A 22,618-nucleotide genomic window follows, 5' to 3' on the forward strand; every position below is an offset into this window, starting at 1 on the left:
TACAAGTTTACTTGTAATTTAGCCAAAAAATCCCTATTTTAACTAAAAAAGACCAAAAAACAATAAAAATTATAAAAACAATAAAAGGAGAAATTTAAAACAAATTACAGGTACCATCTTTTAATAAAAGTGCACATGTAATAAGCTGAAAATTCCCCTACAAAGACCAAAACAATGAATATCATTAAAACTTGCAGTTTGAAGAAAATTTTCCACCTGCAATCAGGGTTTTAAAACCAAATATTGAAGGAAAGACATAGAAAATGAACTCAGAATTTTACGAAATTCGAAACGTAGTTCGAGGATGGACTGAGGATTAAGCTAGTCCAAGGATTAGTCAAAATTCTTTCTCGGGAAGCGTGCCATAGAGTAATTTTTTTCATTTTTTCACAAAAATTTCATCTAGTGGTCCTTCATTTTTGGAAACAAAAATGAGGACAACAGTCCGCATTCGTATCTCTTATTTTCTGATGAGATTGATGTCTCACATGTTGAGTTGATGCTCAAATCTGTAATATCCCGAATAATTTTTATTTTTATTTTTTAGCACAATAAGAATTACAAACAAACGCGTAACCCGTTAAGGTTAGAAAATATAAACTAAATGCTTGCTGAAATTGTAACCCTTCCACTTTCTGATCACCAAGTGCCGAATGTGGGAAGGTGAGAGCATACGGTGATAAGGGGTTCGTTAGCTCACGGATCTGTTGGAGCTTATAAAGCAAGTACAATGCTGGGCAACAAGCCAGCCCCTTCCACTTTTTAGTGGGATGAAGAACAAGAACTTGGCGGTAAACCAGCCAAGGGAAACAAAAGCATAACCTGAACCAAATCACTCCACTGCTTATGCAGCGGGAGGACTTATGCATAAAAAATATCACTCAACTGCATATTTCAGTGGAAGGACAATACCACTCAACCACTTATTCAGTGGGAGGACAGAAGCACAAAGAAATTACAAACACTAAGGCGGCCCAACCTGCCTCTTCCACTTATGCAATGGGGATTACAATGAGCACTTTAAGTTCAATATGAGGTTAGTACTACTAACCAATGATACAAGATGATTACTATGAAGTACTACAACATTCAATCATAGACTAGAACTGATTTCAGGCTAAAACATAAAAACAACAATTTTGATATAAATACCAACATCTCCAGAAATGGGCTAGTGACAAGGAAATGCACATAACTCTTCCAAATCAGCTCCAAAATGCTCATGAACTCAGGCGAACAACTGTTATGACCAAGGCGAATCAACCAGGAGCTCAAACCAGCACCCAAATCACCACACGCAAAAGGCACGCAAACCAAGACACTCCAGGAAAGGTATGACCAACTGCAAATTTCCGTTTGCTCTAAAAAATCATATCATCACCAAACCCAATGCCCTTCCAGAGGAATGATCGCCTCTGCAAGGCCCTTCCGATGAGCCTATACCCATAAGAAACAGACACTCAGGCAGAGAGTTATAATCAGAAATCTGCTTCAGCCACTCCAAACCAGCAACATAGAAAACTCACCATAACTCTAAAATTGAAAATCTTCACACCAAAAACAACTCTCAATCACACCCACCAGCTAGGTACTATATTGCAAGTACGAAATTGTGCTAGCTAGGAAGCCTCAACTCCGAAGCTCAGTTTTGCTCTCCATTTTGGCAGCATAACAATTCAAATTCTTTTGATTATCCAAATTAGAGCCCAAGGCTCTTATTTATAACTTTTTGCTCCCTAAATTCAAATGCAAATGCGCCCAAATACATCCAAATTACATGTCACTTCATTATTCCTCCCAAAGGTGCCCAAAAACATTTGAAAAATATTAAATAAGTCCCTCAAGGATGGCATCCCCTTCCCTTAGGCAAGTTCGAACTTTTGCCTAGGATAATAACTTGCAAACAAGACATTGAGTGATGCTCATGAAATAATTCGATTTCCCTTATGCCATTGACTTAGGAAAAATTGATAAAATCACTTGAATAAAATAAATTTCTATTTCCCAAACTCGTCCAAAATAATATAATTAAATATTAACCTTAGAATGTAGTGTTAATATTTAATAAATCATCCTGCAAGCCAAATACTGCTCAAAACCCAAATGAATTGAGGACTGAAGTGCTGAACCATCCATCGGATTGAACTGAATCTTTGAACCGCCCTTCTATAAATAGAATCACTTGAACTAATACTTACTAAAAATAGTAAGTCAAGCAATATAGCTCTGAAAAACGTCATCTTCGCACCTAGTGGCAGAACAAGGAAAAATCAGTAATATAGCACCATCTAAACAATCAATCCCTGACTTACTAAAAATAGTAAGTTCATGTTGCCCCAATGTTTGAAACCCTAATTCTTCATTCCACAGCCTATGGGTCCCTAAGATAGGCCAATGGACCACTGAAAGCACCTCATTGAGAAAGGGACAATACAAAACCTTGGATTAGGGGATTGCTGTCTCTATTAGGTTAGTGCCTACTTGATATAGTAAATTCCTTATTATATTCATGTGATGTTGGATTTGGGCAATAGATCCAAGCAACTTTTCTCACTGTGGTTTTTCCCTTTCGGGTTTCCATGTAAATCTGGTGTTCATTTGTGAGGATGTGTGTGTGTTGAAAAGGTGCTTTATCAGTAAAGAAAAATTAGTAAATGCTACTTTGATGAATTGGGTTTGATGCTTGGAGAAGTTATTAATGGCAATTAATGTTTAATCAATTGGAAATTGGCATATACTGATTCACTCTCCCGCTCTTGATATATTTGTGTGCTTTACAAGTATTTTGTAATAAAAATTGTAATCATACAACTAGTTATTCTTAGAGTAGTAGTTGTTAGCCTTTAATCTATTTTCATGCAATAGCTTTATAAAACAATATGCATAAGTGCTATCTTGAACTTAGATTTCTAATAGTAATTGCCAAGCTTGTAGAAATCGTTGTTCATCAAATATTTGTGATTTTTAATCCAAAATTCAATGTATAATTGTTTAATAAAATTTATTATGCTTATCTTGCTTCTAAGTGTCTATTAGGATGTTTTGTTGTGTGTTGAGGTATATTATAATTAAATAGTTTCTACCAAATATGCAACCTTTGTATTGTAGGTTTTTTCAAGGTTGAATATTGTGGTTTTGTACCAACTCTTTCATTTACTTTACCAAAGCCATCATGTTTTTGTATATTAGTCTATACAAGCATCCTTAAATTTGTCATGAAGGTTCTTGACTTTGAAGCCTTGTACTTAGATGAGTCAACATTTGTAAGGATAACTTGTCACTACATTATGAACCACACATGCAAATATATAGATATCCCATTGTAAGGTTTAAGCAACTACATCATACATAATACAAGCATGTTAGAGTTTGGGAGGAAGAGATGGGATGGGTTTTCTTGGAGCCATTTCTACACCAAGCCCAAGAGAGGTTGCTTATAACCCCTTTGCTCCATTTGGCATCTCCTACTTGCTTTCCCATCAAGGCCTCATCTCCCTAAAAGAACTTGCCATCTTGTGAAGTTGGGGGGAGAATGTAACCAGGTGACTTGACTCCTCTATTGTAACGACCTTCTTTTGGGCCACTTATGAGCCCCTCGTGACCTCTTCATTACATCTCAAGCCCACTCCACAAGATGGGTTTTATACCATCAATCTTTATGCATGCCCTCTTGTAGGATCGAGGGGAAGACGTAAGGGGTGACTTGACTCTTCAATTGTAACTATCTATTTTTTAGGTTACTTACGGACTCCTCGCGACCCATCTCTCACTCTTCAAGCCCTCTCCCATAAGTGGATTTTTTCGATGTGTTTTTCATGCACATGCGAACATAGAATAAAATACCAAGGTATCTTATCCTCTCTTGAACAAAGTTATCCGAAAGCTGAAGATTTGCCTAAGGATCAATCAAAATAACTCCAAGGTTCTTATATGTAGGGTCTCCAAGTGTGGATAAGCTTTTGTGGTATGATGTGATTATGCTGGAATCACAAGGGGACTTACGTTTGATTGCCTGAGCATTTAATCTGCTGGAACTTGAGTCCTATCTAATCACCGAGAAGAATAAAAAAATAGCAAAAGGTGAAGGGCTCAGAAAGTCTACTCTAAGGCCTAGAATGCAAGAAGATAGTTGAACGACTAGGTGGAGTCCTATTGGGTTGGGCCTCACCATCAGGTTGAACAATCCGACACCAACTCAGTGCAATCTTCTAAGGGATGCTTCGAATATGTTCAAATCGTTATACCATCTGACACTGATCACCATTCAAGTCAATGCATGAACAATAGACGCGTAACGACTCGAGATTAAGTTCATTCTATGCCATTTGACCACGCAGGGCATTCTTACAATCAACAAGAGGCTAGTGGTTTGGACTAGGCGGATTCCACACGAGTACATTCAATAACTTCCTTCATTCAATCTAATTATTTACCATCTAAAATGAAGATTAAACAAGAGACCATGCATATTGCAAAGAAACGACATATTTCACCATAACTTCAATGAAAATGGAATTCATTTACAATTTAGGCAACAATTTCTTGCCTTTTCCTCCTATTCTATTCTAGTTGCTATTCTATTTGCTATTCTATTTTACTGACTATTAGCTATTCTAACCTCTATTAACTAACTATTTACCAACTATTAACCTTTACAAATGAAGAGCCAGGGCTTTATATAGGGAGCTCTTTACAATTCAATGGCTCTGATTGATTTACAATCAATGGCTAGGATTACAAGATGAAATCCCTAATTAGGGTTTGTTACAACAAACTTCCCTTAGCCAATGAGAAAATTGCATTCAATGCTTGTGAACCAATAGGAAATCGGGGTAGGTGCCTCGAAGTTTGTGCCATAATTGTTGAGTCAGGTACATTGAATTTGGACATGCTGATGTGGACCTATCTGATTGGAGGAACAGTGACAGGGATGCCACCTTGTCTTGCGTTTGTGCTTGGTTAATCAAGGAATGTTGTATTTCTTGATATTCAATGTGATGATGATGAGAAGCTAACTTTAATTAACTCTTCTGAAACTATCTGCCTCTTCAACGTACCCTTTCACTGACTTTGGTTGATCCTCCTTCGTCCTTGATGTTTCTGATGAATGATGTACCTCTCCTTGACTCTCTTGTGTTTGATGAAGCCTCTTCACGGTCAAGTCACTCCTCTGGCATCTTGTGATTTCTCCATGTGATAGAATGAGGTCCTTGAGAATATCTTGATCTATTGCTTGTAATTGTTGATCATTCGAAGTCCTTTCACCCTAGCAGCACCTTGGGTCTCTCCATGCATTTAAGGTGGCCTTAATGATGATGAGGTTTGAAGAGGCCGTCCTTGTCCTTGCCTAATCTTCTACCAGCCCGACCTTCTTGATCAACAATACAAACCAAAAGATGATTAAGTATACATAATATATTTATCCTAACATAGCATTTCTTACCTTAAATCATCAACAAGAAGATATTAGGATCAATTTCGCTCTGGATCCTCTCCAAGGACAAGCCCTATAATGAAATTCTCTCTGGACCCTCTCCAGGGACGGGCCCTATAATGAAATTCACTCTGGACCCTCTCCAAGGACAGGCCCTATAATGAAATTCGCTCTTGACCCTCTCCAAGGATAGGCCCTATAATGAAATTCGCTCTGGATCCTCTGCAAGGTACAGGAGCGAATTTAGATATTTCACTTAATTCCCTAATCATAACTCATTCTTCAAGGCATTAGACTTCATAATTGTGCTTCTTCTAGGTATAGACAAGTCGCTTGCTCCCAAAAATTGCTTAGGAACGGGGTCATTCAAAGGCCTAGGCAGAACAAAAGACCTCCTAGGAATTTCGCTCTGGATCCTTTGGAAGGGTTAGGAGTGAAATTTGCATTTTAGCTCAAATTTCATCATCTCTTTGCCTCAAATCACTTCTCAAGGCAAGAATACATCAATCTTCCCTCAACTATGCCATAGGAACAAAGATCTTGGTCTCAAGCATGGAGCAAAATAGAGGTTTAAGGAATTTCGCTCTGGACCATTTGGAAGGGTCGGGAGCGAAATTTGCATTCTTGGCTCAAATTCATCCATTCATCCTTTCTTTGTCTTGAATTTACCTTACTATACCTCCTCCCATCACCATAAACTCAATTTTCTATCAAAACAAGATAAATTTAGTGTGCTAGGTGAAATTGAGAGTCTTCCTAAGGATTTTGCTCTGGACCCTTTGGAAGGGTCAGGAGTGAAATTTACATTTTGCTTGATTTTCCTTCACAAAACTCCATTTCTCATCCTTTAATCATCAACAACAAGTCTTTTGCCTTCAAAAAATGCTTGGGAATGAGTTAGTTCGTAGGTTTGAGCAAGGTATAATGTTTTATGGAGAAATTTGCTCTGGACCCTTTGGAAGGGTTAGAAGCGAATTTGCTCTTTTTGGCTCAATTCTCATCCTTTTTCACTTAGCTTTGCTTTAGAATTGACCTTTGATCCTTTTCTCTACCATGCATGACCACCATTCAATGACTTTGGTGAAGGACTAGGTCTTTTAGGGAATTTCGCTTTGGACCCTTTGGAAGGGTCAGGAGCGAAATTTGCTTTTTTGCACAAATTCCTCACTTTTCCTCATTTCACTTGGTTTAGCTCATTTCCAAAGGCATGTATAAGTCCATTTTTCATTCACTCAAGGCTTGTAATCAAAGATTTTAACCTATGGTAGAAGCAGGAGAGGTTTTTAGAGAAATTTGCTCTGGACCCTTTGGAAGGGTCAGGAGCGAAATTCATGTTTTAAGCCCAATTTCTTCATTTTCCCCTCAACTTTGCTCTTAGACTTGGCTTTTTGGTCCTCCCTCCATCTCAATCAAGTCTATTTGCCCTCAAATCTACTTGAAATAGGATTCATTCAACTATTTGAGTGAGATATGAGGTCCCTTGAAGGATTTCGCTTTGGACCCTTTGGAAGGGTCAGGAGCAAAATTCATGTTTTAGGCTCAATTCTCATCCTTTTCTCCAAATTTCCACGTCTAAGTTTGTCCAAGGCGTCTCTAAGGGTAAACTCAAGATTATTTCCCTCAATCCATGCCTTAGGATGAAGGTTTTGTCCAAAATAGGAATCAAAAGGGAGTTAAGGAAGATTTCGCTCTGGACCCTTTGGAAGGGTCAGGAGCGAATTTGACACTATCACCCAAATTCCTCATTCATCTCTCAAGATTTCATGCTTAATCTTCATGTCCTTTTCTCCTCGAAGGGTAAAATTGGTATCAGACAAGGCCCTAGACATAACACAAAGACTCTCTAAAACTCAATCAAGACATAACACCAAGACTAGAGCAAGGTCTGACCTAGAGAAGGCTTTCAAAGAGACCCTAACTTGGACCACCTACTAACCCACCTCAATTCAAGCAGACCCTGCTATCCTAATGCTCTCTCTGACAACTCATCAATGCAAAGGCTAATAGCCAAGAACCTAAAAGACAAAACCAGGAAGACCAACCATAAAAAGCAAAAAGTAGGGGTCCCCATTTGTAATGGGGCAATGTGTGAATACGTCTCAACAGGATTACAAATAGTATTTTGCATACATGTGTAAACACGAATTATACATATGAATTGTAATATCCCACTAATTTTTTTTTTTGTTTTTTCAGGCCAATAACAATTCATCCACAACAAATAACCCGTTAAGGTTAGAGTAATAAGCAAAACAACTGAAAGGGAACCCTTCCACCTTTTGTTCACCGAGAGCCCAGACTGGGAGGGTGAGAGCATACGGTGTTCCGGGGATCGTCAGCATCAATAAACAAACTGAAAATTACAATGCATGGGTGGCAAGCGAGACCCTTTTGCTTATCCAGCAGGATAGAAACTAAACTTCTTGGCGGTAAACCGACCAAGGGAAGATTACAAGAAATTGAAGTTCAATCACTCTACCGTGTATTTCAGCGGGAGGACATTACATTAACAATCACTCAACTGCATATTTCAACGGGAGGACCAAAACATTGAACTTATCACTCGACCACTTATTCAGCGGGACGACTGAAAATTACAAATTTGTTGCATAACAGGCAGCAAGCCAGCCTCTTCCACTTATTCAGCGGGATGAGAATTACAAAGATAGAACTGGTTAGTAGTACTACTACCTAACCTTACAATAATAGAAATGACAGAAGGAGAGTAATGCAGATTTCTATAATAAAGATATAAATTTCTGTTACAACCAATCTGCAGGCTGGAAACACATACCAGCAGCCTAGAGAAATGCCGAAATACTCATAACTCCCCCATTTTACATCCGAACCAGCTCAAACCAGTCCCAAACCCACCGTACAACATATGCAATGGTAACCAATCAAAACAACACCCCAAAAAGACCCTTATTTAACTTGCACGCATCCCAACGCAAGGCAGAAAACCCACACCTAGCCTAGAGATTTCGATTTAGCATAATAAATTTAAAGCTCAAACAAACATGCTATAAACTTACAAAGTTTATTGCCAGTGCTGGGAAGGAAGATAGGAATGATAACCCATAACTGTCAGTCTCTCCAGCGGAGAGGTGTGAGCAAAAATGTGCTTCAGCCACAGGCGAAATCAGCAAGTTCCAGAATCACTTTAACACCAAGATGTCCATGGCAAAACTCTGAGAAGGTAGAAGAATACAAGGCACAGCTAGGTACTGTATTTCAAGTACGAAACTGGGTAGCACTAGGGAGACGCACTCCGAAGCCTCAAGTTCTGTTGCCAATCCGGCAGCATAACATTACAGATTTTCAAGATAGTCCAAATGGAAACCCAAGCCTCATATTTATAACTTCATTCTTCAAATTCAAATGACATCCCTCCAAATTGCACGCTTGCATTTGAATTTCATTCCACTTACATGTGGACCCAAGTGTAGCACCCATTCTCCTAAGTCAAAACTCATGCCCAAGAAGGGGGAGGACCCACGTTAAACACTTAGGCACATAATGGCGATGAAAAAGTGAAATAATATCCTTCTAAAATATTTCTCATTTCATAAAACATCTGAATTTCACCAAACTTAGGATTAAATAGGCATTAATCCCAAATTTAATAAACCAGTAGCCAATAAATAGATTAATTAAATATTAACCTTAGGATAAGGAAATAATATTTAATTATGTTGCAAATGTCTCCCGTACTGATTATTATCACCACCAGGATGAAACTGAGCCCGGACGACCACAGATTGCCGTAGAAATCAGAACCCTGTCTACTGCCAAAAATAGAATTGTGCCACACAGCCACTTACTAAAAATAGTAAGTCAAGAATTAATGCTTAGGAAAATATGATCATCGCGTCCACAGGCAAAGCAAGGAGGGCTCAGCAGGACAGTGGCACCAAAATGGTCATTCCCTGACTTACTAAAAATAGTAAGTCCTCGTTTCATCGATGCTAGACCTTGATTACTCATTCCACCTAGCCTATGGGTCTTAGGAATAGGCTAATGGACCACTGAAAGAGCATCAATGAGAAGGGGACATTACAGTCCGCCCTCCCCAAAATTGCTTGTCCTCAAGCAACTGTAAGGCTGGATGCAATAAAATCTCCTCATTCTCCCACGTAGCATCCTCTGCTGGTAGATTCTTCCATTTGATCAAGTATTCCCTGATCACTCTTCTCCTCAAAGTTCGTTCCCTGAATTCAAGGATAGCTTCTAGAACCAAAACCAACTCTCCCTCCTCATCAAGTGGAGGTAACTCAGCTGAAGCAACAACATTATGTCCCAAAGCCTTTTTAAGGCGAGACACATGAAATACATTATGGATCTTGCTGCTTGCTGGTAATTCCAACTCATAAGCCACTTCTCCAACCCTTCTGCTGACTCTGAAATGCCCATAGAATCGAGGCTTCAATTTCTCAACCCCACTCTTCTTGAGAGTAGACTGTCTGTAGGCCTGGAGCCTCAAATAAACCATGTCGCCCACCTCAAAGGTGCGCTCAATACGCTGCTGATCAGCATACAACTTCTGCTGATTCTGTGCATGTTGGAGATTGTCCCTCAAAATTCTCAAAATTTCCTGACTTTGCTGCATCATATCTTTTGCCTGAGGGGTTTTGCTATCACCAAATACCAAGTCTGCGAAGCTAGGAGCTTCATACCCATATAGTGCCATGAATGGTGACATCCGGATGGACATGTGATAGGAAGAATTGTAACAATACTCCCCTAGGTGAAGCCACCTCACCCAAGTATTCTGTTGCTTTGAGACATAGTTTCTAAGATAACCTTCCACCTACTTATTCACTATCTCGGTCTGTCCATCAGTTTGAGGGTGATAACTGGTGCTTGGAGTGAGCACAGTACCACACAATCTGAAAATTTCCTGCCAAAAAGCACTTAGGAACTTGTTGTCCCTATCACTCACAATGTTCTTCGGTAAACCATGCAATCTGAATACCTCCCGGAAGAACACTTCAGCAACTTGTGCTGCTGTAAAAGAGCTGGTAATGGTGAAGAAATGAGCAAACTTTGTAAGTCTGTCAACCACCACATAAATACTATCCTTTCCTTGAGCCCGAGGCAACCCCGTGATGAAATCCATTGAAATACTTTCCCATTTTTGACCGGGAATAGGCAAGGGTTGTAACAAACCAGCAGGTAGAGTGTGCTCATCCTTGTTCTTCTGACATGTATGACACTCTTTAATGTACTTCAAAACATCATTTTTAAGCCCCTTCCAAGAGAATCTCTCTCGGATCTGCCTGTATGTCTTGAAATAACCTTGGTGACCAGCAAGGGGAATGTCATGGAAAGTCTTCAAAATCTTCTCTTTTAACTTAGATTCAGGTACTATGAAGATTCTTCCCTTGTATAGTATCAATCCCTCAACCACTTCGTACCTTTCATCATGAAAAGTACCTTCTATAAGACTGATTGCAAACTGATTTTTGGCATAATCAACAAGCAATAACTCTCTCCAACCAGCAGTAAGCTCGCAAAGTGAGCTCAAATGGGGCCTCCTAGATAAGGCATCTGCCACCACATTGTTTTTCCCTTTAACATACTCAATATCGAAGTCGTAAGCTTGTAGCTTACTCACCCATTTCTATTGTCTCTCATTCAGATCCTTCTGGTGCATGAAGTGCTTAAGACTGTTGTGGTCAGTCTTAACAATGAACTCACTTCCCACCAAATATTGTCTGAATTTTGCAAGTGCATGCATTATGGCAAGCATTTCCTTGTCATAAATGGAATATAGTCTCTCAGGACCTCTCAACTTTTTGCTCTCAAAAACTATAGGGTGCTTATCCTGCATGAGGACCGCACCAACACCTTCTCCAGATGCATCACATTGTAGCTCAAATGGCCTGGTAAAATTGGGCAATGCTAAAACTGGGCAGGAGCTCATGATCCTCTTAAACTGCTCAAATGTTGTCTGTGCCTTTTCGGACCACTCAAAAGCCCCTTTCTTGGTAAGATCTGTAACGGGGGCAGCCAACTGAGAGTATCCCTTTACAAACCTCCGATAGAATCCACACAATCCCAAAAATCCTCTTAGATGTGTTATGTTTTCGGAAGTAGGCCAATCAATGATAGCCCTAATCTTTTCAGGGTCTACCTTCACACCACCTGCACTGATGATGTGACCAAGGTAGAGCAACTCTTCCATCCCAAATTCACATTTAGATTCCTTGGCAAACAGGGATTCGGATTCTAGTATGCCCAACACTTCATCCAACTACTGAAGATGCTCTTTCCAAGATCTGCTGAAAATTAGGATGTCATGAAAAAATATCAAAACAAACATCCTCAACTGTTCTTGGAAGATTCTGTTCATGCATGACTGGAATGTAGCAGGAGCATTAGTCAAACCCAAGGGCATGACTAAGAACTCAAAGTGCCCAAAGTGGCACCTGAAAGCAGTCTTCTCCACATCTGAAGTTCTCATTCTAATCTGATGGTACCCCGATCTGAGGTCAATCTTGGAAAAGAACACTGCCCCATGTAGCTCATCAATGAGCTCATCAATCCTCGGAATAGGATACCAATTCTTGATGGTTTTCTGATTCAGCGCTCTGTAATCCACACACATGCGCATGGTCCCATCCTTCTTTCTCACCAAAATAACAGCCGAAGCAAAGGGGCTTTTGCTAGGCCGGATGTAACCCATGTCAAGCAATTCCTGAATTGCTTTCTCGATCTCATTTTTCTGCTTTTTGGGGTATCGGTAAGGAGTAGTCATGACTGGCTTAGCTCCTTCCTCAAGCTCAATAATGTGTTCAGCACCTCTTTCAGGAGGTCTGCTAGGAGGTGGATTTTCGAACACCTTGCTTCTCTTAGTTATCATGGCTTGAATGTCTTTAGGATACTTTCTGTGCTCTTGTTGTGGTTCTGAAGGTATTACCACAATATTGCTCTTATCTTTGACCATTGCTGAAATGTCTGAGGAATAGTTGCCCTTATCCACCAATGGATTGGAAGACATTATCAAACACTCCGCTGCCCACTCCACCTGATTATGGCGGATCAGCCTTTCCATTCTTTTCAAGGATACAACCTTAAGTCCCCCATGCGACATTCCTCTCAAAACTACCTTTTTGCCTTCAGACATGAATTTCAGCTCCATGGTTTGTAGGTTTAGTGTGATCTCACTAAGAGATCTCAGCCATTGAATCCCGAGGACTGCATCATCAGTCCCTCCAATGCTTACCACAAAGAAATCATCTCTGATTTCATGATTTTCCAACTTCAGAGACATGTTGGAAATCATTCTATTACAGGATATAGTGAAGCCATCTGCTACCATGACTTTGAAGCCTTCAACTTCCTCTGCCACTAGTCCCTTTTTTGCAACAATCCTTTCATCAATGAAGTTGTGTGTTGCACTTGTGTCAATGAGAGCTATGACACGATGCTCTCCAATCACACCCGAACTCTGAAAGACTCATTTTTGTGAATGCTCGAGAGTTGAGCAACCACTCCTCTATCTTCTGACCCAAATTCAGGCCCTTCAGGAGCCTCTTCATACTCGCTGTCCTCAACTTCAGTCTGCTGTTCTGAAATTTCAGAATCTGATCCATCTTCGGAATAGCCTTCCATTTGATGTAAATTCCCCTTTCCATGGCACCTATGCCCGGGAACCCAAGGTTCTCTACAAGAATAACATAGATTCTTTCTCCGGAGCTCTTGACGGAGCCCATCATCCATTCGTGGAGGCAACCTCTTGGTCTGATTAGTGAATTTCTTCTTATCCTTTCTGAAAGGGAAAGGCTTGGATTGAATTTTACTCTTAGGGGCAGCCAACTCCATACTTCTAGATTTTTTAATAGCTTCTGCCAGTGTGGGTGGATCAAAAGCTTTGACCCATCCTGTCAATGGTTCTTCAAGTCCTTCAGTGAAAAGGACAACCAGTCGCTTCTCTGAGATGCTACTCACCATGACTGACAAGTTTTGGAACTCAGTCACATAAGTGTCCACGGAACCTTGCTGCCTCAGTTGTGCAAGTTCTCTAAACTTCACTTCTGGATCCCTGGTGTCAAATCTCTCAATTAGCTTGTTGGTGAAATCAGCGTAGGTGGTGACTAAGTTGTGACCAAGGGTGACCAACCCATGGTACCACCATTCATGGGCCACTCCATCCAAGTGCAAGGTAACAAACTTGATGGCATCCTCCTCCGACATCAGTCTCAAGGACAAGTAATTGTCCAACTTCTGTACCATGCTCTGGCAGTACTCTTAACGCTCCCATCAAAGTGTGCTAAGGTCACTCTTCCAAGAGCTTGCTGGAAATCTCTTGGGGCAGCAGACTTGTAGTCATTCCTCCTTCCTCTTTTCATTTTCTGATTCATGAATTGATCCAGAGTTAGGATATCTCGGATCTCACTAGGAAGGGAAGCATACTCCATGTAGCTATTTCTTATCTCATCAGTTGTGGGTATCTCTGTTTCAGCTTGTTGTACTTCTTTGGGCAAAAAGACAGGTTGTAAAGGCCTTGGGGTTGAACCTCCATTGTTACTCCCGTTATTGCTCCCATTTCTATTGCCTACAGGAGTGTTAGAAGTGCTGGCTTCCGGTCCATTGTTGGGTTGATTAGGGATCCCAACAATGTTCTGGTTGAGCTTTGCCAGTAGTAAAGACATCATGTCCATCATGGCATTGAATTGCCTCTCTGCCTTCTTGTCGGGTGCCTCATTTGTTTCTGTAGTCTTATCTGCCATTGAATCCACTGAATCTGACGTATCTAGATTCTTCCCTATGTTTCTCAGTACTTCTGAAAATGTGTCCTCTTCGGGCACTATAGGTATCTGAAACTGCTGTCTCTTCTGCTCTCTGTTGTAGTGTCTGACGTCTCTGTCACTCATGGAGACTTCTGAACCCACTGACTCTCACAGGCTAGCAGGAAAACCAGCTCTGATACCACTGTAGTATCCCATTAATTTTTTTTTTTGTTTTTTCAGGCCAATAACAATTCATCCACAACAAATAACCCGTTAAGGTTAGAGTAATAAGCAAATAAACTGAAAGGGAACCCTTCCACCTTTTGTTCACCGAGAGCCCAGATTGGGAGGGTGAGAGCATACGGTGTTCCAGGGATCGTCAGCATCAATAAACAAACTGAAAATTACAATGCATGGGCAGCAAGCGAGCCCCTTCTGCTTATCCAGCAGGATAGAAACTAAACTTCTTGGCGGTAAACCAACCAAGGGAAGATTACAAGAAATTGAAGTTCAATCACTCTACCGCGTATTTCAGCAGGAGGACATTACATTAACAATCACTCAACCGCATATTTCAGCGGGAGGACCAAAACATTGAACTTATCACTCGACCACTTATTCAGCGGGAGGACTGAAAATTACAAATTTGTTGCATAACAGGCGGCAAGCCAGCCTCTTCCACTTATTCAGTGGGATGAGAATTACAAAGATAGAACTAGTTAGTAGTACTACTACCTAACCTTACAATAATAGAAATGATAGAAGGAGAGTAATGCAGATTTCTATAATAAAGATATAAATTTCTGTTACAACCAATCTGTAGGCTGGAAACACAGACCAACAGCCTAGAGAAATGCCAAAATACTCATAACTCCCCCATTTTACATCCGAACCAACTCAAACCAGTCCCAAACCCACCGTACAACATATGCAATGGTAACCAATCAAAACAACACCCCAAAAAGACCCTTATTTAACTTGCACGCATCCCAATGCAAGGCAAAAAACCCATACCTAGCCTAGAGATTTTGATTTAGCATAATAAATTTAAAGCTCAAACAAACATGCTATAAACTTACAAAGTTTATTGCCAGTGCTGGGAAGGAAGATAGGAATACAAGGCACAGCTAAGTACTGTATTTCAAGTACGAAACCGGGTAGCACTAGGGAGACGCACTCCGAAGCCTCAAGTTCCGTCGCCAATCCGGCAGCATAACATTACAGATTTTCAAGATAGTCCAAATGGGAACCCAAGCCTCATATTTATAACTTCATTCTTCAAATTCAAATGACATCCCTCCAAATTCCACGCTTGCATTTGAATTTCATTCCACTTACATGTGGACCCAAGTGTAGCGCCCATTCTCCTAAGTCAAAACTCACGCCCAAGAAGGGGGAGGACCCACGTTAAACACTTAGGCACATAATGGCGATGCAAAAGTTAAATAATATCCTTCTAAAATATTTCTCATTTCATAAAACATCTGAATTTCGCCAAACTTAGGATTAAATAGGCATTAATCCCAAATTTAATAACCAGTAGCCAATAAATAGATTAATTAAATATTAAGCTTAGGATAAGGAAATAATATTTAATTATGTTGCAAATGTCTCCCGTATTGATTATTATCACCACCAGGATGAAACTGAGCCCGGAAGACCACAGACTGCCGCAGAAATCAGAACTCTGTCTACTGCCAAAAATAGAATTTTGCCACACAGCCACTTACTAAAAATAGTAAGTCAAGAATGAATGCTCAGAAAAATATGATCATCGCGTCTAGAGGGAAAGCAAGGAGGGCTCAGTAGGACAGTGGCACCAGAATGGTCATTCCCTGACTTACTATAAATAGTAAGTGCTCGTTTCATCGATGCTAGACCCTAATTACTCATTCCACCTAGCCTACGAGTCTCAGGAATAGGCTAATGGACCACTGAAAGAGCATCAATGAGAAGGGGACATTACATGAATGCATGAAGATATCGAGCATACACAAATTATACACTTATTCAATCACAGAGTATACATTTGGAAACACAAAGCATACACATTGGATATATGTAAGCACAAAGCATAAACGCAATACTCAATTGTTAGATTCCATCCTAGAATGATTTATTCATTCATCTTTTACCTTACAGGATGGCAAGATCATTGCTTTGATACCACTGTAATGTACCTCTTTGAGATTTACCCTAATTTAGTCCCGAGACAACAATTCCAACTTATAGTGTGAATTATAATACATTTATAAATATAATTTTATAAAATCTGAGGACATTTCATTATAATATTTAACTTAAATTTCTATGAGTAATTCGGAAAGTAGAACTTATCTTGATAGCTTTCTTGATTTATATACTTGAGAGTGGTGCTTCTGTATCATGAACTTATGCTTTACTAGAGAAATCCAAATTTGAAAATAAGAAATAAAAGTCTTCAAGTGTCTTCCTCCGATTTCCCCTACTTATCCTTTAATATATATTTTTCTCCCTCCTCTTAATGTATATACTTGATATGTCTCCCTTATACACCATGCCATAATCTTCATATAACTCCCTCTAAACCATGTGTTCACTCTTATTGTTGATCTACAACTTTAATCTGATTGGTATCTCACAAGTAGTGGAGAATGGACTAAAAAACACAAGTAATTTTCCCGAAACAAAAATCTTCAATTTTCAACATGCTGTTGACTCCTCTTAGAGCTTTGTTGACCCTTGGGTAATGCTGATTGTTCAAACCACAATCAATAATCTGCAAGGCTTAGGTGAGGCTGAATAAAAAACCACCACACATATAACAAAGTCTTCCAAGTGGGTCCCATTCCCTTTAGTGGAGCTGCTGCTGAAAATACAACAATAATAGTGAAATCTCCAAAAGCTTTCCTAATTGCTGCAAACACTATTTGAGGATTCTTTTATTATAGGAATCTAAATGTTATTGTGTGGGGCCCACAAAGCACTTTGGAAAGCTTATTCTAATACTAATAAATCTAAATTCCTATTGAAGCCACGTTACTTTAATTCTGCTATCTGTCAGATCCAAGACCCTCCCCACGTGGTATTCCTTCCTTTATAATCTGCTCCACATCACAAGATAATTATAAATGATGCTCCTATAAGATCATAATCGTTGTCTTTTATTACTGCTTGACATCCACATTTATCCCTTGTTATCTATAATTATCGCTGCTTTCTTGAAGTCTTCTGAATTGCTTCCCCCTTTGAGTCCATACGTCCTCTTTATATATGTATCGGACAAGTCTAATATTAATATTCATGTCGTTCCAACGGAAAGGTTTATTCTTAATGATCACGTCCTTCTAAATGACTTTACTTGTTATCTCTTAATCTCACCTTTCTATTATAATCAATTCTTAACTAATTTCGTTGGCCAGCTTATTCCCTTTGATTGCTTGGCTTGTTCATTGACAATGGTAGTCGCTGCCTTACTAATATTTTTAAACACGTGTTGCAAGGTCTTACTAGATCGCACTCCTTTTATCGGTAAAGACAATGGTTGATGTATAATGTATTCCTTAATACATTGGTCCACATAATGATTGGTGTGCTTTCTTAGCCATTTTCTATACTTTCTTCATTAACATATGCATTTCTAACTGCTTCAAATTCCTCATCAAATTGTCATCAAATCATTTGGTTTCTATTGCATCACTCTATGATAAAGATAATACAAGGAGCTTTCTCAATATCAACAATATTTGATGAGGTTCAGTTTGGGGACATCACACTTAGATTAGTTTCAATTATGCATTTGTAATTTCCCTTTGACAAATTACATGTAATGTCAAAAGTTGTAATTGCAAGTAATCACATTACTTGTATTCTTGTAACTTGTAATTACATGTAAACAAATTACAAGTTGAAAGACAGTAGGACTGTAATTTGGAATAAGTCGTTGTTAGTTGTTGAATAAGTCTTAGTTAGTTGGACTTCTCCCACTGTTTGCTCTTAGCCCCTCTCCTATATATTGGAGGTTGCTCTATGTAATAGGTATCTTTTTAGCAAGCAAGAAAAACTTTGTAGAAATTTACAGCGATAAAAACTTTGTGTTTTATACTTGTAAATTTGACTCTCAAGCAATATAAGGAGAACATTTGAGTTTACAGACTTTGTGTTGATACTTTGTTCATATGTTCATCGTATTCTTATGTTACAGTGATATATTTTTCTACATATACTTCAGATTCAAGTGAGGTTGTTGGAAAGAGCTTTAATCTGATTTCTTGCAGACTTCGTGCTACAAATATTGAAGAAGCTACAAGACTTTGTGCTTGTAATTGTTCTTGTTCATAGCAATTTAGGACTACATTATATTGATAGACTTTGAGTTGTTGTATGTTGTACTTTGTTACCATAATAATCATCTTAGAAGGTTGATAGGACATTACAAGAGTTGAAGACTTTGGGCTTTTGTTTCTATTTCCTGGGGAAGCAACGGAAGACTTTGTGCTTTTATGGAAACTTCTCTTCCTATTGTATAAGCATTTTTGTAATTGTTAAAATTTCTTGAAAGTTTTTGAATTTGTTACTCTAAGTTGTTGTTTTTTTTCTGAAAAAAGAGAAAAGAACATCATCTTTCTGAAAAAGAGAAAAGGATGTTGTCCCTCCCAAGTTAAATTAGTATTTATAGGTTATAGTTAATTTGTAATAGTTAGAAGTAGGAAAGGGGGAGCCTTCCCTTAGAATTTGGAGATTTTTTAACTCACATGCTGTGACTGAAACCATAATTTTGCACGGCTTCCCAATTGTACAATTTTTTTAACCAACACTGTCCTAAGTACCTAAAGTAACAATCTTGAAATTAGAACTTCAGTGGTGACTTAATAAGTAATGGTACTTGACACCTATCACTTAAGTGACTACACCACCTTTTCCCATCAAGTTTCTTTCTTGAGGTCTGCATATGCTAGTGTTTAAATTTTCATGCATTAACTTCTCTTACAACTCTCCTTTGTCCTTGGAATCTTGCCATGTGATGCAGTCTCATTTAATTGAGTCTCAAAGTTGTTGGTTAAGTTTCGTATGTTCCCTTGTCTGCCCAGTTTGCTGATACTTTGATGGATTATGACTATCAAATTTATTACTTTGAATTTCACTTTTAAAATTTCCATATATTTTATTGGGCTATCGGACTCTGATGGATCTCCTTGTTATGAGCTGAAAGAATGGGATGTTGACACTAGTCTTCATCTTGGGAACTCGAAATATTAGAGTCTTGAGAGAGTAAGAGAATAACATAACATATAGAGGAAAACATGGGACATTGCTGCAAAAAGCAAACCTTAGAGTAAACCCAATAAAGGAAAACTTGATTAGTTGAGTGAATGAAACAATGTACTTGCCTTTGTCACTCAGATTATCGACAATACAATTCATGCATTGAGCAATTGTCAAAAAAGAGCAACATCCTAATTGCTTGAGAAAATGAGATGTTGACGAATGTCATAATATCAAATACTTGGGGTATTGGATTCACAAACTACAAATTGAATGATCAAAGGAAAACCAAAAAGAGTTCCTAAAAAGTAAACAACGTGATTTAACCACTTGTTGCCATTTTGCTGATTCGAGTGTGGTGGAAGGTGATGGATAAAAGACAAATGTGAAATGACAGCCAATCTATCCAATACTTTGATCGACATTGAGCTAAAACAAAATTCCTATTGCTAAATAAATACTTTGGAGCTTTGGTCATTTTGCCATATACAAAAAGAAATTTTAACTGTGAAAACTTGGTAATGTCTAGTAGAATTTGCTGGTATAGCATGACTGTAATAACCACCCTCAAAAAAGAGATTTTTATATTTTTGACCATTCTAAACAATAAAAATTAGTCATCATTAAATTTACTTTATTTTTTGACAACATATTTTAATCGTTTAATTATATTCTAAGGTCATAAAAGGGGACATTACAATAGTCTCCATTTATTTCATACCCATCGTGTTTTTATTACCAATTTTTTTAATATGCATATAGATGTTTAAGGTTGTATCTTTGTATTTCAATGTTGTGTGCAGTCGCAGGTATCAACTGGAGATAGTTCATAACAATGATCTTAGACCTATCTTGTCATGTCCCCTTTCTAGAGTGGACATAAGAGACGGAGGAGTTGGCCTATCATTGGAGTCTTGTAGGCTGACAATGGTGGATAGAGACTCAGTGAGGATATTCAGTGTTTGGGATTTGGTGTTCTGGCAGTAGTAGACTAGTTTGGAGCAGTTCCTTAATTTTAGGAGGCAATTCCTACATTTGTGTTGGCTATTCCTACTATTTAGGAGGTTATGACAGTATCCAGGGTTGGGTTTCCATGAGACTATTCCTTGGTTTCAGTTTCAGAAGATTTGGGTATGTCTCCAAGTTTCTAAGAGCATCCCTAGATTTTAGGGATAAGATTGCCAGTGGATCCATGATTTCCGACTTCAGTCACAAACAGGTGGAAGGTTCCGTTTTCGGCTTTTGGAGTCATTTGAGCCTTCTGCAAGTATTTGGGTTATATTTAAATATTTCCTAAGTTAGCATTTAATTAATTAAAAAAGGCTATGTTTATAGCCATTTTGGAGTAATAAGTGGATTTTGGCTTCATCTGGATGCATATGCCCATGTGTTATAGCTCGTTGGAAAGGTCTTGAACTTTTCTAAATGTTTCCCATTTGTCAGGGACCCTTTTGATGAACGAAATTCTTTTATATTAAAAAGGTGGCATTTTCTCTATACTTGGCGACTAAAAATGAGAAATAAGACTTTATAAGCCTAAGCGCACTTTTCATACACTTTTAGGGTTCGAGCTAGAGGGGAGGAGTTATAAGGAGATGGTAACCTAATTATCATCCATCTTTAAACATTCATCTTTGATTTGGAGAATTTGCTCTAGAGAGCGATTCAGCATCTGGGACGAAAACCCCAGGGTCTTGCCTGTCTGGGACGTAGCCCCCAACATAGTGGTTATTTGGTTCTTGCATTTAGTTTTCAGTGCCTTAGAGTTGGTACGACATCTTTTCTGGAGGATTCAGTGGACAAAGTTAGGGTTCAGCGTGGAGATTGGGGTTTCGAGCTTGGCATCACCTAATAGCCGTACGACTGTACTTTGCAGCCGTTTCTCTTCCCAGGTGGAGCTATGTAAGAGCTTTGGACGTTTGCCGCAACCTCCTTCTTGATTACAGTATTCACTCTTCATCCAGGTTGGACTCATTGCTTATTGTAATCTTCCTGGAATTGTTTGGAATCACTATCTGGATAATTATTTGATTTAAATAATCAGAAATCTGCTTGGTACGATTCTGATTTGGTTGTGTATGAACATTTATTTCCAGTACTCTTTTCATGTACTTGTTCTTCAATTATTACTTGCTAAAAATCTATCAAAACATAAAAAGAACTCAACCTTCTTCAACTTCTGTCTATTTCTGGAAGATTATAGTAATAAACAGAAAATTCAATTAAAATAATTAAAACAATTACAGCAGATCAGCGAAGGGATCCATCAGGGATCTTTGATATCCTTATATGTTTCTATTTTTATCTAATATGATCAGCATTTTTGCTCCGATGCATTAGATTGACATCAATGCTATTTTTCCATTACAACTTACTAGTCTCTAATTGATGTGAGACCTCCAAAAATTTGGCATGGAATTTTTGTGTTTGCTCATCATTGTCAAGCTGAAACATTCCTTTTTTTTTTTGAGTTGCAAATTTCATATGGTCATATGAGAATGCTCGTCATGTGCAGAAAAATGAGGGTCATCGACAAACCGTGCAGAATATTTATCTCTATTAGCTTTAATAGGGGGCATCAATTTAGAGTCAACTCTAAATAATCCCGTTAACTAGCTCAAAAATTTGTAAGAAATCAAACGTTCAGTGTTTTGGTCACAATATTTACATCTTGTTTTATGTCAGATTTTTTTGGTAGTCTTTACAGTTCAAGAACAAAGAACATCCATTTGTACTTGTCCTTAGGACATTGGCATTTTAATCTTTAGAAGCGATGTAACCTTTGTATCAAATCTGTCAACTTGAGAATTTTGTCTTGTATTGGTATGCTTTAAAGTTCCATGTTCTATATAGGATGGTAGGTGCTTGTTCTTTTGTCACCTTCCATGCTTTTATTCATGTAAAAATGTAAGTTTTAAATATTGGAAATGAAGTAGAAAATGTCATTGTTTCTGATTTTGTTGCAAATAGGATAATTTTAGATCAGCTTGTAAGCCATTGTGGCACTATAGATGTTTTCAACCCAAAATTGTGACACATTTTTTTATAACAGCCAGTGTTGTTGGCAATCTCAAACACTATCAGCTTTTTGCATCCAAAATCTCCAGTTTATCCACGCATTGCTCAAGGAAAGGCCTGGAATGAAGTAAGATTTCTATCTGTTACAATGTAGAGTTTAATGAGTAGTTTCTTATTACTTTTTGTG

General features: G+C 38.5%; 1 protein-coding gene across 1 annotated transcript in view; it reads left to right on the top strand.

Annotated features, from left to right (window-relative positions):
• The window catches only part of LOC131857981 (probable inactive purple acid phosphatase 1), a 144,608-nt gene extending 122,023 nt beyond the window's left edge, over nucleotides 1-22,585 (top strand). The window contains exon 6 of the mRNA XM_059210811.1: nucleotides 22,466-22,585. Coding sequence (XP_059066794.1) covers nucleotides 22,466-22,585 — 120 coding nt within the window. The remainder of the gene's footprint in view (nucleotides 1-22,465) is intronic.
• Nucleotides 22,586-22,618: the final 33 nt, after the last annotated feature.

Source organism: Cryptomeria japonica, chromosome 1 (genome assembly GCF_030272615.1).
Source record: "Cryptomeria japonica chromosome 1, Sugi_1.0, whole genome shotgun sequence".
NCBI lineage: Eukaryota > Viridiplantae > Streptophyta > Pinopsida > Cupressales > Cupressaceae > Cryptomeria > Cryptomeria japonica.